Here is a 16,351-nt window from a genome sequence, read left to right as displayed (position 1 = left end):
AATCTCCTTAACCCGCTTTTTCTTCCTACAGTAAAACTGGCCTGATAGACCAATTACCCAAGCCATTTCCCCTCCTTCTAATGTGTATTATTGAATGGTTTACTTTCCATGTGTGACCAGTGCTACTCTATTTCCTTTGGAAGTAGTGCTGATTACTTCATGTACTTAAAAATACAAGCAGTGACAGTGTAAATGAGCTCTGGAATGTCTGAGGCTTGAGACTGTGTTAAAGATTGCCTTAGCTTTCTACACCTCTGTGATCAAGCCAGTTTTCTCTTCTGGTCGTGGGGCTTGAACTCAGGGTTTGGGTACTGTCCTTGGGGGTATGTATTTTTTTTTCCTCTCTAAGTTAAAGCTCTACCACTTGGGATAAGAGTCTCAAGTAGTCCTTCTGCTCAGGCTGTTTTGGAGCTATGATTCTCAGATCTCAGCCTCCTATGTAGCTAGGATTACAGGCTTGATCTGCTGGCACCTGGCTCCCCGTGGCAGTCTTTAACACTGCTAATGAGCAGGGCTTCTCTATTTTATAAACAAGGCTGGCCTACTTTAATGCAATCTCAGAGAAACCATCTAGTGCTGTTAGGTTCATATTTGATGGTATTTTGGAGTTACCAGAAATACTTGTTTTTCTTTCCTTCTCCAAAACGTGTAATTATGAACTTGGAGGGGTTGATGCCAACTCAGATCATGATTACAGATTGTTCTTTGTTCCTTGTCTGCCTGGCAGCTGTTTTGCAGAACATTGCTAATCAGAAGAATTTTAAAATTCAGCTAAATTGTTGCTGTTACAAAAAGTGTGCAGAGCCGGGAGTTTGGGCTAGTGGTAGAGTTCTTGCCTAGCACGCATGAAGACCTGGGTTCAATTCCTCAGTACCACATACATAGAAAAGCCAGAAGTGGTACTGTGCTCAAGTGGTAGAACACTAGCCTTGAGGAAAAGTCCAAGGACAGTGCTCATGCCCTGAGTTGAGACCCCAGGACTTGCACACGCACAAAAGCTGGGTGCGGTAGCTCACACCTATAATCTTATCTACTCTGGAGGCTGAGATCTGAGGATCAAGGTTCAAAGCCAGCCCAGGCACAAAAGGACCTGAGACTCTTACCTCCAGTTAACCTCTAGAAAACAGAAAGTGGGGCTTGGCTCAAGGGTAGAGCAGTAGCCTTGAGCTGAAGAGCTCAGGGACAGTGCCCAGGCCCAGAGTTCAAGCCCCATGACCCATAAAAAAAAAATTAAAAGAAAAAAAAGAGTGAAGATGAACTCCTTGGGCTTTTTTGGAGACACCTCCCCCTCTAATGAACTAGAAGGGTATTTTGTAGATTGTTTGAAGATATTAGCTCATCTGTCATGACTTACTATTAGATGATATAGCCCTGGAGTCACTAGCATTAACAAAAATTTGCAAAGACAGTCAACAAAGGCCAAAACTCACGTGAACATAGCAACTCCCTGCTCCCAAACCCCTACAACCCCCAAATCAAGTTTCATGATTGGGAAAAGGTACCCACAGTTGGTTTGTCAAGGTTTTGCAGCTGGAGGTTTAAAAAGTCCCACTCTGCGAAAATATCTGACAATGAAGGGCACGGAGAAGAGGGTGATGCTGATCCTTACAGGGGCAAACAGCTTGTGGATTGCATAGGCCACCACGAAGGTACTCGTGCCTGCCGCCATCTTGGACTGCACCAGTGATTCTTTAAATCCAAGCTTAAGCAGGATGGCAGACATGTCTACACCGCTGGTGGGAAAGGAAAAGAGACAGTGATCACGACGGGGGATAAAACCCACTGGGTTCTAAGATTCACAACATCTTGTAAAGTGTGATGCAAGCAGCTGAATGAATAAGCCCTAGAGACTTCTCATTTACAGAGAATCCTCCATGACCCAAAAAACCAAGCACTTATTACGGTCAAGATCTCACCTGGAAACAACCATGTAAAATACACCCAACGAGACCAACGAGATTCCAATGTGTAGTGACACGCCGACAGCCCCATACTCTTGGAAAACCTTTTTCAGCTGCTGGGACTTGCTTTGCTTTTTCTCCTCCGTGCCTCTGGTCTCCCTGCCTGGTGTTGTGGTGATTCTGCTGGGGTCCTGTACGAGAATCAAAGGGAAGACTTGAGGTTAGTGGTCTTCACCCAAGATTATACCAGCACAGTGTTAGGCTCTCTCCTTGCCCACTCAGAGCTCAATTCTGTCCTTAGTGACTAAGACTTAAGTCCCACATTCAGGTGAAGGCTAAGTCCTAGCGATGGCTAGCAGAATGAAGGACTCTAAGATGTCCAGGTTTTTGCCCTCAGAGCCTCTGGACATGTCATCTTACCTGGGCATAGGACTGGGGAGCTGTGTTCTGGGGAAGGCTCTGGAGGTGGGGAGATATCCAGGTGAGCTCAATGGAACCACATAGATCCTTAAGGGGGGGGGAGGGTGGTAGGAGAGTCTGCATCTGAGGCAGAGGTGATGGCTGGCGCAGAGATCTGAAGATGTGCTGCTGGTGGAGGGATGTGAGGATCACCCCCAGGGGGCAGGGGGGCCTTAGGAAGCTGCAACAGGCAGGAAGTGGATTCTGTCCTGGAGCACAGAGGGAACTGCCTGACACCTCAGCTCGTTCAAGATCAGTTTGGACTTTTGACCTCCAACACTGCAAGGTAACAGATATGCATGGCGTCTGATAGAGCAACAAGTTACTAAAACCAGGCTCCATTCTTGGGGACAGCAGTGACTTTGTTGAGCACTTTTGCTGAGCTGATACTGGGGGGCACCTTATTTCTTCATCTTCCTGACAGCTTTGTGACATTAGCATACTGTCCCTTTCCTCACTTCACAGAAGAGTGGCACAGGCTTGAAGAGGTCGATCAGCTGGCCCAGTCATAAAAATTAGAGCCTGGGCCAACTGGTGCAGCACGCCATGCCTGGTACCAGAAAAGGGATGGGCAAAACAACAGGCAAAAGCCATTGTATCTTTTTTTTTTCCTTTGCAGGTCATGGGGCTTGAATTTGGGGCCTGGATGCTATGCCTGAGCCCTTTTGCTCAAGGCTAGTGCTCTAATACTTTAAACCACTTCAGTTTTCTGACAGTTAACCTGAGATGGGAGTCTCATGGACTTTCTTGCTGGTGTTGGCTTTGAACCATGATCCTCAGATCTCAGCCTCCAGAGTGGCTAGGCTTACAGGCATGAACTGCTCCTGTCAGCTATGGTATCTTATACTTGAGACTGGAGACAGATTAAGGAAAGGGCGGTTTCTGGACAATATACTGACCAGGATTTGCACAGAAATAATTCATCGCATGTATGGCTGGTAACATTTATCAGTCACCTACTGGGCCTACTTAGGACAAACACACAGAAAACTCTACCACTCTTGGGGTAGAAAGTAAGTGCTTTTAACCAAGTGCTTTTATCCACATAAAAATGCTTTTATCCTGGGCTCGGCAGGAGGTGAGCATCTGCTCTACTTACAGGTCCTGCAGCTGTGGCCTCCCTCCTCATTGTATCTTAGAACCTGCTGTAGCGGAGCCATGTTGCAGGCAAGGGGTAGGAGCAGCTAGCTTGGGATTCCCATGAGACAGCGTGGAGGAAATGACAGCAGGTCCTCAGCCGGGCCCACCAATTGCTGAGAGTCACTACCAGGCGCAGGGAGCTCTGGCTCAGCACATCTTGACCACCCAGGACCTGTGTGGCCCAGATGCCATCAAAGAGCTTTGCCATTGGTCCATGGGCCCCATCATCGCGGCGGCTTGGGCACTGGAATTTCTCATCAGCTCCCCAGGTGACTCTGAGGTGATCAGCTGGTGGCCAGGCAATCCCCTTCACCCATGTCCTTCCCTGGCTGGCACCCTCTCTTTGCTGTCATCCCTTCCTAAGGCCCCCCCACTGTGCCCTGAGCAAGGCCTGGGCCATCTTGCTTCACACTGAACAGGAAGCTGCCTGTTGTTCTGGTTCCGTTCTTACTATCATCTTGACATAGACGATGGTGTTCTGTAGCTGAAAAGTCTGGCTGCCTTCTCAGTTTTCTTTTGTTGGCCAGGAGGCCTTTTGCCAAACTAGAGGATGAACAAAAGGGCCCTGGGTGGCCATGGTTGTGAGCCTGCTGGAGACCAGGGAAGCACAGGGCAGAGCTGGCTTCTCACTGCCCTTGGCCTCCTAACAGTGGCTTGGACTGGAGGGGTCTGTCGTCTGTGCTATCAGCTCTGGCAGAGAACTAGGTGTGGCCCGTTTTATCAGGAAGAGCCCAGCCTCAACACTGCTCAGCTACCAATCCAGCCAGGGTACCAGGCTTGGGGGCGGTGGTGGCAGCATGTATTGGCCATGAAAAGTCAGTAACATTCTTTCTCCCTTCCAGAGCCCAGGGTAGGAGATCATGTGGAAGAGGGTGCTCTGGGAAGGATCTTCTGTTAGGAAGTGGGGGGGTGGGGTGGGAAATACCAGAAGCCATGCATTTTTGTCTTTCCTTCTGAGACTAAAGAAGACTGAGCAGAGGAGTCTCAGACCCTCATCTGTCATGCACATTACCCTAGGTACCTATGAGGTGCCAGGTACTACCCCAAGTGCTTGCAATCCCTGCATGCTTTCACACATGAGTGCATGACACCTCAATATCTGTCAAATCCCCCAAATCAGAGAAATGGCAGGAAAACTGGAAGAGGATCACCCATAAATCAGTCCCAGTCTTAGGAGTGACACATATTCATTCACTAAATAATAAACACTACATTGTACTGCCTTTGGCCCCAGCAGTGCTCTGAGTACACTGAAACTATTAATTCTAATAATCCTTATGCCCCTGTGTAAGACTGATCATTGAATAGAATAAGATCCTCAAAGCCAGGAAAGGTTAAGTAACTTTGCAAGGATCACAGAGATGAGCTATCAGCGCTTGGACTCACACTCAGCACTGTGCTCCTCCTCAGCCCTCACCAGTGGCATCTCTGTGCCAGGCTGCTTCAGGTGCTGGGACAGAGCAGAAAAGAAACCTGACCCAACCCATAGGAGGAAAGGGCCCAGGGAGAGAAAAGAGGTGAAATGCTGGGGCTGCCAGAGGTGACTGTGCATGACGAGGCCTGCGAGGAGGGGCTGGTTGGGGCCCAGGGACAGCAAGTCATTTATCTCAGTGGCCTTGCTGTACAAGACCTTGGCTGTGTTAAATAAGGACAGGTCCCTGTATGCTGAGTCTCATTCCCTCCCCATTCCAGCAGAGCCCTCTGCTCAAGACAGGCATGTGTCTCAGGCCCCTAAGTGAGTCCCAGGCAAACAGGAAGCACACAGCGGGGCTCTAATCTCCCTGTGCAGGATGCAAAGAGCAGCAGCCAGGGGCTGCTAGACTCTGACCAGTCAGTCCCAGCCCTCACTGGCTCCAGGCTGCACTTCCAGACTAGGGAAGATCCTTAGAGAGATGAGGGTCTTGTTAGAACAAGATCCCATGTGGGTTCCACTCATCTATCAGAGAGCAGAGGCCAATCACAGCTTATGGGCCCTGGGGCCTTGTGGCTGTGTATGTTTATGGTGACCATAATAATGACAAACGCTAATTTAGGAAATCCCAGATACCAGATACAAGAATTATCTCCCTTTATATTCATACTCTTAAGACATGTGTAAGCTACTAACATCCCATCTTACAGATGAGGAAAGTAAGGCCCTGAAGAGTATAATACTCAACCAAGGTCACAGAAATAGTGGAGACCGGAACCACAATGATACACAGCTGTCCTGGGGGACAAGGCTAGTGTCACTGAAAGACAAGCAAGGTAAGAGGCCCTTCCAGATGAGTGCAAGGAAGATGTATTCCCAGAGGGCTGAGGAGGGGCCTGAGGGCTGCTGATGCTGGGAGACATGGCTGGAGGGGACCTGGAAGAACTGGGGGAGGCAGCTTGGGAGTTCATAGAGTTTCCCTGGACTGTGTTGAGGATGAGTGTCCAGGCCCCTGTGTGTGTCTGCCAGGCAGAAGAGGAGAGGACAGAGAAGGAAGTCCCACCTGTGTGTGCTGGGACAAGGAGTCCAGGCCCTCTGTCCCTTCCTGAAAAGCCTCAGGAAGTCGGGGAGTCCAGGCTTCAGTCCTCGGCTGTCCCCAGACTTGCGGCCCACAGGTCAGCAAGCAGGCCAGGCCTAGGGCCGGACCCACAGTGGGAAGCTGGGAGCCCTGACGTGTCCCTTACATCTCCAGCGTCCACTTCCTTGGTGGCCCCACTTAGCTGCACTGCCATTCTGAATGGAGGCCGGAGACCAAAGAGAACCGCAGTGAACAGCAGCAGCACCGAGCGGCCGGCTCGCTGCGGAGGGCAGGCGGGGGCCGCGGGGTGGAGACGGCGGCCCCGGGCCAGGGCTCCGGCGGGACAACGAAGGCCGCCAGCCAGTGAAGTTCGCACGCGTCGAGGCCGGGCCCCGCGCTCCCCGCAGGCTGGGGGGCGGTCGGGCGGCCCACCGCTCTCCCGAGCCCCGGGTCCTCCGGTTTTCGATCCGGAGAATCGCCACCTTGGCTTGTAGGGACTTGGGGACTCCGGGACCCGGGAGGCGATCGGCTACGGGCAGCTGCGGTGCCCCGCTGTGCACCGGGCGCCGGGCCCCTGGGGACCGGACGGGGGCGGAGGCTCGCTTACCTGGCGACCCGCGCCGTCCCCGGAAGCCGTGCGCAGCAGTCGGGTGTGTGGACCAGGTCGGGACAAGGCCAAGGCCAGCGGCGGCGGGGCGCAGTGGGCGGCAGCACCCAGGAGCCAGGTGGCTCGAGGCGGGACCCGAGCGCCCACCCGGCTGGCCTGGCCCAGCAGCGTTAACAGCCCCACCATGGTGCGCGCCTGCCGCAGCGGGGCGGGTGAGACCGGGCCTGGCGGGCTCCCGGCCCCGCCCCAGGCGCAAGCCCCGCCCCCAGGCCGAGGCCCCGCCCCCGGAACTCGCTGCTGGTGGGTGGGGCTAGAGAAGAGTGGTTGTTGTGGATCCACCCTCTGGCTCCGCCCCTCGGAAGAGCCCTCCAGCCTGTGTTAGAGTAGATTTGGAGAGAAGGGAGCGCGTCCTTCAGGCCCCGCCTCTAACCCCGCCCCCAGGCAAGTAGGTGGGGGGCGGGGCTACGAGCGAGATTGGCGGGGCGGGACGGGGTGGGCGGGGCCACGGCGGACGGGCTGGCGGGATTGGCGGGGTGGGCGGGGCCACGGCGGACGGGCCGGCCGGATTGGCGGGGCGGGCGGGGCCACGGCGGACGGGCCGGCCGGATTGGCAGGGTGGCCGGGTTGGCGGGGTTAATTCTAAGGGCACCGAGGTGTTCCCCGGCTGCCGGCGGCGGGGCTCCCCCGTCGGAAGCGGGTGAAAGCGGGCACATGGACACTTGGCACCCTCCGAATGACCCTGGCACCCGTCGGAGTGGACGGGAAGCGGGGCAGCCTCGTGGAAAGCCGTTCTCTGGGTGCGGCAGTAATCATCCGGAGCGACGTTCGCCGCAGCGCACGGGAGCCGCGGTCTCGGGCAGTCGGATGGCTGTGCGGGGCGGTCTGCTCACCGCCCTGGCACCGAGTACCGTTCTTCCAGTGACGGAGCCCAGGTCTCACGGGAAACAGATCTCAGAGCTGTCCTGGGGTGACATGTCCGGCGCGGTGGCTGCCGTGGCTGCCCGCGGCCGGGGTGGTGCGGGGAGCCGAGGGGACCCCGGGTCGTGGCAGCCTGCCGCGCTCCGGGTGGGTCGTAGGCAGTGCACGCTGTAGGCCCCCGGGCTGCGGCTGGGGGAGGACGGAGCGGAGGAGGCCAGCTCAAGGCCAGCTCAAGGCAGCCGCTACAGAGTGAACCCCAGTCTTAAAAATAAAGGACCCAGTCCTAAGATGCCTCGCCCCCTCTCCAGTCTGTGGGTGACACTTCCTAAGGCGCAGGCTCTCAGGCAAACGGCGGCTGCCGCCTCAGCCTCTCTGAGCTGCAGGTTTTCATCTGGAAAATGAGGGCACGACGGGGGGTGTTTATGGCCGTGCCAGGGGTGGCACAGGGACTCCACGCGGGGCAGAGTGTGTGCAGGTTAGCTGGGATGAGTCAGAGGAGCCCGAGGCAGGGCCTCCTCCCGAGGCTCCAGACCTGGAGGCCCTCCTTAGGTCTCATGGCAGTTGAGAGGAGTGGTTTTTTTTTTTTTAAAGAATTTATTAACCCTGATTTTTACATCATATTTCAAATGTCATGTTTAACAAGCAAGAATTCAAGAAGGGAATCTCTATATGCAATCACTGGTACATAGATTTTAGAACATAATTAAAGAGATAGCTGTCTTTGGTGTATGGGCCTTAGGGCAAAAGAAAAGCATGTTTTTTTTTTGTTTTGTTTTTTTGCCAGTCCTGGGCTTGGGCTCAGGGCTTGAGCACTGTCCTTGGACTTTCTCTAGGCTAGCACTCTACCACTTGAGCCTCAGCACCACTTCTGGCGTTTTGCTAGGTATGTGGTACCGAGGAATCGAACCCGGGTCTTCGTGCATGCTAGGCAAGCACTGTACCACTAGGCCAAACTCCCAGCCCCGAAAAGCACGTTTTTATTTTCTCCATTAAATCTGACAATAACTAGAATGGTGTCGTTAGAATCTTTTACTGTGTCACGGTGTAGACTTGGGTTCAAGGTTCTCTAGTCTCAGTCTCCCAAGTGCTGGGATTACAGGCATGTTACTACACTCAACTTTTCCTTTGTTTTAATCACACACTCACACACTGCTTCCTGCCTGAACTTTATTAGCTCTGTGTTTCTCATAAGTAGAAGCTGATGTTGGCAGTGTATTCATTTAAATTCTCCTCCTGTCGTGAGTAGAGGAATGTATGCTCATGGTTCAGAAGTTTACAGGTTTGGAAAGGTGATTACAGTGCTGTGTCCCTCTATGGTTGGGGTTGGGCTTCTGTGGATCTGTGCTGAGCCCAGTGGTGGTGAATGTGCCCCGGAGGCCTGTGAATGCTGTTTCTCTGGGCCCCAGAGTCTTTTGTGAAAGCAGCCTTGAGCACAGCCTTGAGTCTGACTCAGGGATAGAGTGCTGGGGTTGGGAAGGCTAAACCTGCTTTGGTCCAGATAAGGGCTGGGGCTTGCTGGAAAGGGCCAGCAGCAGGGTGGAATCTGGCCTTCCAGAGTTAGAGGACTGACTTTCCCTGAAGTTCTTGACTTCTTTAATCTGGCCCAAGTCCAGATTAAAGCTGCCAGGATGGACTGTGAGGACAAATCTTCACTACTGAGGATTTTAAAGTCTCTTCACACATTCCTTTTCATAGCCCTTCCCTCTACCCACCTAGAGCACACCTCTAATCCCCAGTGTGCCCAGAACTCAGCACTCTGAGACTGTTTGCTGGAGTCCCAGCCCAGGAGTAGCCCCCCACAACACACACACTGAGAAGTAAAGAAACCACTTGAGATGTCCCAGGGGGAGGGAGCGGTGCTGGGAATGAAACTTGAGGATGGAAGGCATTTTCATCTGAGATGTGTACATCATGTGAGGGGGAGGGGGAGTTACAGGTGGACACGGTGCGAACATGCTATCCTGTCTCCATTTGCTGCTATGCATCTTGAGCAGGGCTGAGTAGATGTTTGGGGACTCAGAACACAATGAAAATATGGGATTTCTGGTTCAAAAAGCAGGGCAAGTGTCGTTAAAGGTCATAGAGAATGGAGCCTTTCCCTCCCTTTCGTCATCTCTCTCGAGTTGTAATGTTTAAACCTATTTAGTTATTTAAACGTACCTGCTAGAGCCATGCCTTCAGTCATGTGGGCTTTAGTTTGTTTTTCAAATAGAATTTCATGTTTTTGCGCCTTCTGAGTAAACGGGATTACAGGCATGCACTACTTCCTCTTTGTGGTTTTTCTGAGGGTTTGTTATACCTCAGCAGCTTCTTTGGCCCTGTTAGCTTGGATGCTGAAGAGCCAGGAGCATTGGCACAGGCCATAGGAAGACTGGCAAGAGCTTTGAAGTTCTCCTCTGGGATGGCTCTGGCTTTGTCCTTTTTGTACGTGTTCTGGATGGCCATCCCGGGTCCTCAGCCACAGGGGTGTGTGTGTGTGTGTGTGTGGTGGGGGAGAGGAGGAGCAATTGAGTTCTTCAGCAGAGCTGTCTCCCATCTCAGGGAGAGCATGGATTGCTGGGGAAGAGGAGGGGCTTGCAGCAGTACTCTTTCAACTGCTGCATGTTTGCCTGCCCACAGCTTTTTTGTTGTTGTTGTTTTCTATTGGTCATGGGGCTTGAACTCTGGGCCTGAGCATTATCCCTGAGCTTTTCAGCTCAAGGCTACCACCCTACCCCTTGACCTGCTGATTTTCTAGTGTTTAATTGGAGATAAAGAGTCTCACGGTCTTTAGTGCCCAGGCTGGCTTTGAAACACCATCCTCAGATCTTAGCTTCCTGAGTAGCTAGGATTACAGACAGGTATGAGCCACCACGCCTGGCTTGCCCACAGCTTTTTTGAGCTAGGGTCCCACTAACCTTTTGGCAGGATGACCTCAAATTGTGACTCTCTACCTGTCCCCCCGTCATTGCTCCCCAGTCAAGGCATGTGTGACCTTCCTCTGGTGTCCTCGTGGGCTTTGTTCTGCTTGTTGATTCTTGCATGTTCCACTGACCCTGTCAGCTTCTTGACCAGTCAGGAACTCTGGGGTGGCCAAGGAAAACTTACATGACATCATTTTAGCCTAAGTGCTTGGATAATTCTGGGGAGAAAATGGGATAGGTAAGGATGGGATTCGGTCCTTTTTAGTTATGATTTCTTAGAAGGACAATCTCTCTTTTTTTTTTTTTGTCAATGGGGCTTGAACTTGGGGCTTGAGTGCTGTATCTAAGCTTCTTGCTCAAGGCTAGTGCTCTACTACTTTGAGCAACAACACTGCTTTCTGTTTTCTGGTGGTTAATTGGAGATAAGAGTCTCATGGACTTTTTAGTCTGGGCTGGCTTTGAACTGTGATCCTCAGATCTCAGCCTCTTGAGTAGCTAGGATTACAAGTGTGCTGCTTTCTCTGGTCATCTCTTATGGTTTTCCTAGACACTGTATTATTAATTCTAGCATCTTCTTGGATTCCACGTAGATGAAATTCTGCCACGGGCTGCATAATGATGTTTGGATCACCCGTGGATGCCGTTCGTGGGCGTGGTTATGCCCCGGGCACCCAGTGGAGTCCTAGCCAGCATGGTGCATTGCGTAGCATGTGAGCACACAGTCTACGTATATGGTTTGAGCACCCCCAGAGTCCACAGGCATCGGGCTTCTCGGAATGCAGTCAGCTGTTGGCTTGCTCCCCTGATGTCAAGTGTGAAAGCTCCAAGGCGGGGAGCTGTCACTGGGTGGTGGGTGGCACTCCTGCATGCTTCCCATTTTCATGAAATCATCTGTGTTCCCAGCACCATGGTCCTGCAGTTGAGGCGTCCCCGTTTTGTAGATGAGGAGTCCAGGCTGGGGACATGTGTGTTTGAGTCCCAGGAGGCTCGGTGGATGACCCCACATCCCCAAGGTGGTACAGTCAAGTACTGGCCAGCAGTGGTGCAGTGTCTTGGCTGATTCCCAGCTGGCTTGCAGGGACTCCCCAGGGGTTCGAGCTGTGTCTCTCTCTTCTGCCCTTCCTCCCCCACCCCTTCCCTCTCTCCCAAGGGACACTTCCCATCTGGCCTTTTCTCTCTTTCAGCAACAATGGCTTCCCACTGTGGCTGTCACGGGTTTCCAGAAAGGCCCAGACTGTGCAGAGCAGTCGGTGGAGAGCTGCCAACCCAACAGGTGCCTCTGCCAGAAGAACTCTGCCATCCTTTGCCAACCGGGCAAGCCTTGCCAATGGCTGTTCAGGAAAGAGAGGCTTGCTTATTATACTAGATAGTAATTCACAAAATACAAAACCAAAACAGGAGTACCTGCTTAGCAAACAGGAGGCCCTGAGTTCAAATCTCAGTACCAGGAAATGAACAGCCCAACAAACAGTGAACAGGACATAACCTGGAGAGAAAATGGCTGAATAATGATTAATCATCACATGGTGAAAAATAGTTATAACAGGTAATGGGAAGATCCCCCCCCAGGTAATGTTGAATGGGAAAGCAAGGAAGATGAAAGTCTAATTTACCTGTGTGTTGTTGTTGTTGTTGTTGTTGTTGTTGTTTTGCCACTCTTGGGGCTTGAACTCGGGGACTGGGCACTGTCCCTGGGCTTTCTCAAGGCTAGAGCTCTACTTCTTTGCACCACAGCACCACTTCTGGCTTTTTCTATGTATGTGTTACCAAGGAATCGAACCCAGGGCTTCATACATACTAGGTAAGCACTCCTACCATTAGGGAATACTCCCAGACCCTAGTTTTTCCTGTTCATATGACAGACTTGTATATTTAGATGTGAAAATGTGTGTGCATTTAGGATTATATGAACATAGTATTTTAAGGAAAGGGAGAAGAGGCTGTTAAGGTTTCAGGTTTGTGAGGGTTTTTTTTTTTTTTGTGCCAGCACAGGGACTTGAACTTAGGGTCTCTTGCTTTCCTTTACCACTGAGTCATAGCTCCACTTCCAGGTTTTTGTTGGTTAACTGGAGATAAGATTCTCACAGGCTTTTCTGCCTGGAGCTGGCTTCAAACTCCAATCCTCAGATCTCCTAAGTAGCCAGGATTACAGACGTGAGCCACTGTGCCTGGTGGGTCTCAGGTTTTGACAATTGAGTGTCTTGGTCCCCAAACGACAAGAGTCACGCTGGCAAGACAAATGTCTGACATGAAGTGGCTGAGTGTAGGCGAGGATGAGTGGCTGTTTCTTTACCATGGGGATACAAACTGTGTTAGTATAGAAGGACAGACTTTGTGGTGCAATAAACAGTGAAGTGAGCAAGGAAAATGCATGGCCCCTTCCCCGATGTAGAGCAGCAAGCTTAGCACACCAGGCACATATAGGGCCCTGCGTGAGGCCGGAGTGCAGGCATCAGTGTGTTTACGGCTCACAGTGGCTGATGAGGCAGGTGGATCAACAGACAGAAGCCCCTAGGGCTCAGTCACTTGACCTTGCTACTAGATGGTCTGCCTAGAGGCAATGTCCACTCTGTTCTTAGCCAGGACACCAGCTGGGATGCTAACCGTGGAGCTTCCTGAACCCAGAGATCTCTAAAGATGGTCCCTGCGAGGAAGGCTTAGGGATCTTTTGCCGTCACCACAGACAAAGAATCTGGAGCCTGGAGAGTCAAGGAAAGTCTTGTAAAGCCTCAGTGGTAAGAACAGGGCAGGGGCACTGTTACTTCTCTTGTGTTTTTTTTGCTCAAGGCTGGCGTTCTACTACTTGAAGCACACCTCTACTCTGGGCTTTTTGGCAATTGATAAGAGTCTTCAAGTCTAATCTTGATCCTCAGATCTCAGCCTCCTGAGCAGCTAGGATTATCAGTGTGAACTCTCAGCCCTTGGCAAGACATGTCATCTGTGAAGCCTCACACGTAGGCTCATTTATATTTGAAATTAAAACTGGACTAGGGGGTCGTAGAATGGCGATCTGTAAAACAATCTACTGGCCAGTAAAGAGGTGATAAGGCAGCTATACTTGCAGGACAGCAGGAGAGAAATGCAGCTGGCTTCAAAGAAATGGGCTTCCTCTCTCCAGTAGGACTGGGCAAGGGTTGGGTATGATCGAAATGTCATAGAAAGTGATTTTTGCTGAATCTCACATTCCGGCCTGGGGTGTGTGTGGGGGGGAGTAACTTGGCTTGGACTCTGTCTTGGGTTCCCAGGGGTCATCAGAGAAGATGATGCCAGAGCCGGTGCCCCCAGAGCCCTGGCAGCAGGCAGCCCTGGCACCTGGCCTTCTGGCACTCAGACCACCTGTTATCTCCTACTTTAGGCTGATGGCTTGAGTCTAACCTGAAGGATGTCGCAGCAGTGGTTAGGTTACAATCCTTTGTGGTTTCTATCTCAGACCCTTCTCGGTTCTCATGTCTGGATGCTCCTAGGGCAGGGAGCCACAAGTTCAGGAACAGGAGCCCCTTGGCCAGAGGCCTGAGGACAGCCCTGCCTCTGACAGGCCTTCAATCCTGCCCCGACCTTGCCTGCAGCCTGTGAGAGACTCCAAGCCCCTCTGGAGGGGCCACCTCCGGAGGTGAGCTGTTGCTCAGTAACACGCTGCCATGTCGCTCAAGCCCAGCTCAAGCCCCGTTCACACCTCCAGGTTAGTTCTCTACCCACGTGCTCTCTGTGTGGCCTGAGTAAGTCATCCACCACTCTGAGCCTCTTTTTCCTCATTCATGACTGGCAGGACAGGGCAGCACCAATTCTGAGCACTGCTGGAAGACTGGAAGCCCAGTACCCAGCCCTCCATGCAAGCCTGGTACCCAGCCTGCACCTGCCTGGGGCATCTGTTTGTTGCTGGGTAACAAATGACTACAGATTGTAGCAGTGAAAAACAAGCACCATTCAATCAGCTCATGGAATGGAGAGCTGGGGGCTGAGGAGTAGGTCACCTCCTCCTGTAGTTCTGACCCCGCCTTCACCGTGTGGGTCTTTACCCTCTAAGCTAGCAAGTTAAAGTTTAGTGGGAAGACATGCTTAGGGGCCTGTAGTTCTGGCCCAGGGTTGAGCCTGGAGCCATGGGGATGCAGAAGCCACTCATTTTTCTTTTCTAGAACTTTCTCTCATTTGGAAAATACCTTCCTCTCCTTCACCCCCTCCCATGGTTTGGGCGGTCACAGTGTCCTGCTGGCCCCTCTGGTTGGTGCAGGGCACATGACCCTGCTCTTGCTGGAATGTCCCTGGAATGGATAAAAATGGGGTCGTTTATGCGTTTACGTGGTCTGACCTGACTTTTCCACTTACTGGCGCACTAATGTCTTTCCTGCTGAAGCTGTAATTACAGAACATTAGTTTAAAAGGCCCAGGGCATCCTTCAGCATGCATGCCCATGGTTATTCTCATCTCTTGTGATGGGTTTATAGCTGGCTTCCATTTTTGTTGTTACTCTAACTTGAATTTAATTGTCAAGTTCACTGGCTTTTTCCTAGGCCTCATTATTCCTGATGTCCTGTCACCACAGGTTCCATTACTAACCTTTGCAAATGTCTTCTTCCCTCATTCATTTGTTCATTGGCACGTACATACTGGGTGCTCCATCTGTCTCTTTCTGACACCATGTAGTAGGGTGGCAAAAAGGCAGGGTTTTGCAGGTCAGAGAAGAGTCTGGAGTTCGTAGCTACAAGCCGAGGGACCCCAAGGAAATGAACCTTTGTCTACAATGGGAATAAGGACCACAGCTCAGCTTCCAGAAAGGATCAAAGTCACGCCAGTAAGTGACAGGTCTGAGTGCAGCACCTCATCCCGCCCCCCCCTCCCTCCCCAGCACACAGGCTGCCTGGGACAGTGGAGGGAAAAGGGCAGAGGAGGTCCTCCCCCTTCCTCCCCCCATGTCACTCCCCCCTCCCTTCCTGGCTTGCACACCAGAGAGCAACAGCTGGGGACTTGTGTGTGTGTGTGTATATTCCAGTAAATTTCTTCCCAAATCATTTCTTGAGAAATACTGTGTGCTTAGGGACACAGAGGAGACCCAGAAAAACACAGCCTGGACCCTGTCCTTGAGAGGGCCATAATACAGAAGGCTGTCCACAGCTGGTGTGGACAGGGTTAGCAGCCATCCACCCCTTGGGGCCTGTTCTCCTGTGGCCTGTCCTGTGGGACCTGTGTTCTTGCTCTTGTGGCCTATCCCATGAGAGCTCTCCTGTTTTTTTTTTAATCAGTCATGGGGCTTGAACTCAGGGCCTGGGCACCGTCCCTGAGCTCTTTTACTCAGTGCTCGACCACTTGTGCAACTTGTAGTTTTCTGGTGGTTTCTTGGAGATAAGTCTCCTGGACTTTGCTAACCCACCTCCCCACTCTGCAGGACTCATCTCTGTGCAGTGGATGGGTCAGAGTCCACACCTCTTGGTGCTGTGCCAAGATATGGCTGCTCCGGGTACCTGGCATGGACAGGAGCGCAGACACGGCGAGTTATTAAGAGGAATCTCACGCTTCCCTCCTTAGCTTCATGTCCAGGCCAGTGCTTTCTTTTTGTTTCCACAGATGGGGTGGAGGGTAGACCTGTGCCTGGGGTTGGAGCTAGGGCTTGGGGATTCAGCTGCTTGAGGAGCTTCCAGGCTTAACTTGCACTTAGTTGTGTGACCTGGCCTGTCACATAGCCTCTCTGAGCCCCACTTTCCCACATGTGAACTGGCCTCATGGGGCTGCTGTGAGGACTAAGAGATGGGCTTGAGGTTCTTGGCACAGAGCCTGCCATGGCTGCTGCCTCCAGAGAGCCCATCGCAGGTCACACTGGGACCATTCTAGCTTTTCTCATTCGTGCATTTTCAGAAGATTGCAGAAAGCGTGAGCTGTACCTGAGGCAAGGTTCTGCTGGGGGAGGCGGTGTCCCACAACACAGACCCTGAGCTGTCTGAT

The 16,351-nt window shown here is 52.2% G+C and overlaps 1 protein-coding gene across 2 annotated transcripts; it reads right to left on the bottom strand.

The window, feature by feature from the left end:
* Positions 1 to 1,451: 1,451 nt before the first annotated feature.
* Positions 1,452 to 6,829, bottom strand: Mims2 (mitochondrial inner membrane structural 2). Of its 2 annotated transcripts, none has more exons than XM_090352548.1 (3): positions 6,597 to 6,829; positions 1,917 to 2,092; positions 1,452 to 1,733 (listed from the first exon to the last, which is right to left on the bottom strand). In XM_090352548.1, the coding sequence occupies exons 1-3, from the start codon at positions 6,780 to 6,782 to the stop codon at positions 1,517 to 1,519; spliced, it is 579 nt and encodes a 192-aa protein (XP_090208674.1). In that variant the 5' UTR covers positions 6,783 to 6,829; the 3' UTR covers positions 1,452 to 1,516. The 2 variants fall into 2 exon arrangements, with proteins under 2 accessions (XP_090208674.1, XP_090208673.1); XM_090352547.1 differs by lacking the exon at positions 6,597 to 6,829 and adding an exon at positions 2,322 to 2,739.
* Between the last annotated feature and the right edge of the window lie 9,522 nt (positions 6,830 to 16,351).

Source organism: Megascapheus bottae, chromosome 18 (genome assembly GCF_031878675.1).
Source record: "Megascapheus bottae isolate mThoBot1 chromosome 18, mThoBot2.hap1, whole genome shotgun sequence".
Taxonomy (NCBI): Eukaryota; Metazoa; Chordata; class Mammalia; order Rodentia; family Geomyidae; genus Megascapheus; species Megascapheus bottae.
The sequence above is the reverse complement of the archived record's forward strand: the minus strand, read 5'-3'. Positions and strand labels throughout refer to the sequence as shown.

Bases quoted from the DNA above. Each gene is read 5' to 3' on its own strand.
- Mims2 (XM_090352547.1), bottom strand. From the start codon at position 2,702: ATGGAGCCTGGTTTTAGTAACTTGTTGCTCTATCAGACGCCATGCATA. The intron at 2,093-2,321 runs GTAAGATGACAT...ATTCTCGTACAG, and splicing joins CTCCCCAGTCCTATGCCCAG to GACCCCAGCAGAATCACCAC. The intron at 1,734-1,916 runs GTGAGATCTTGA...CTTTCCCACCAG, and splicing joins TTTTACATGGTTGTTTCCAG to CGGTGTAGACATGTCTGCCA.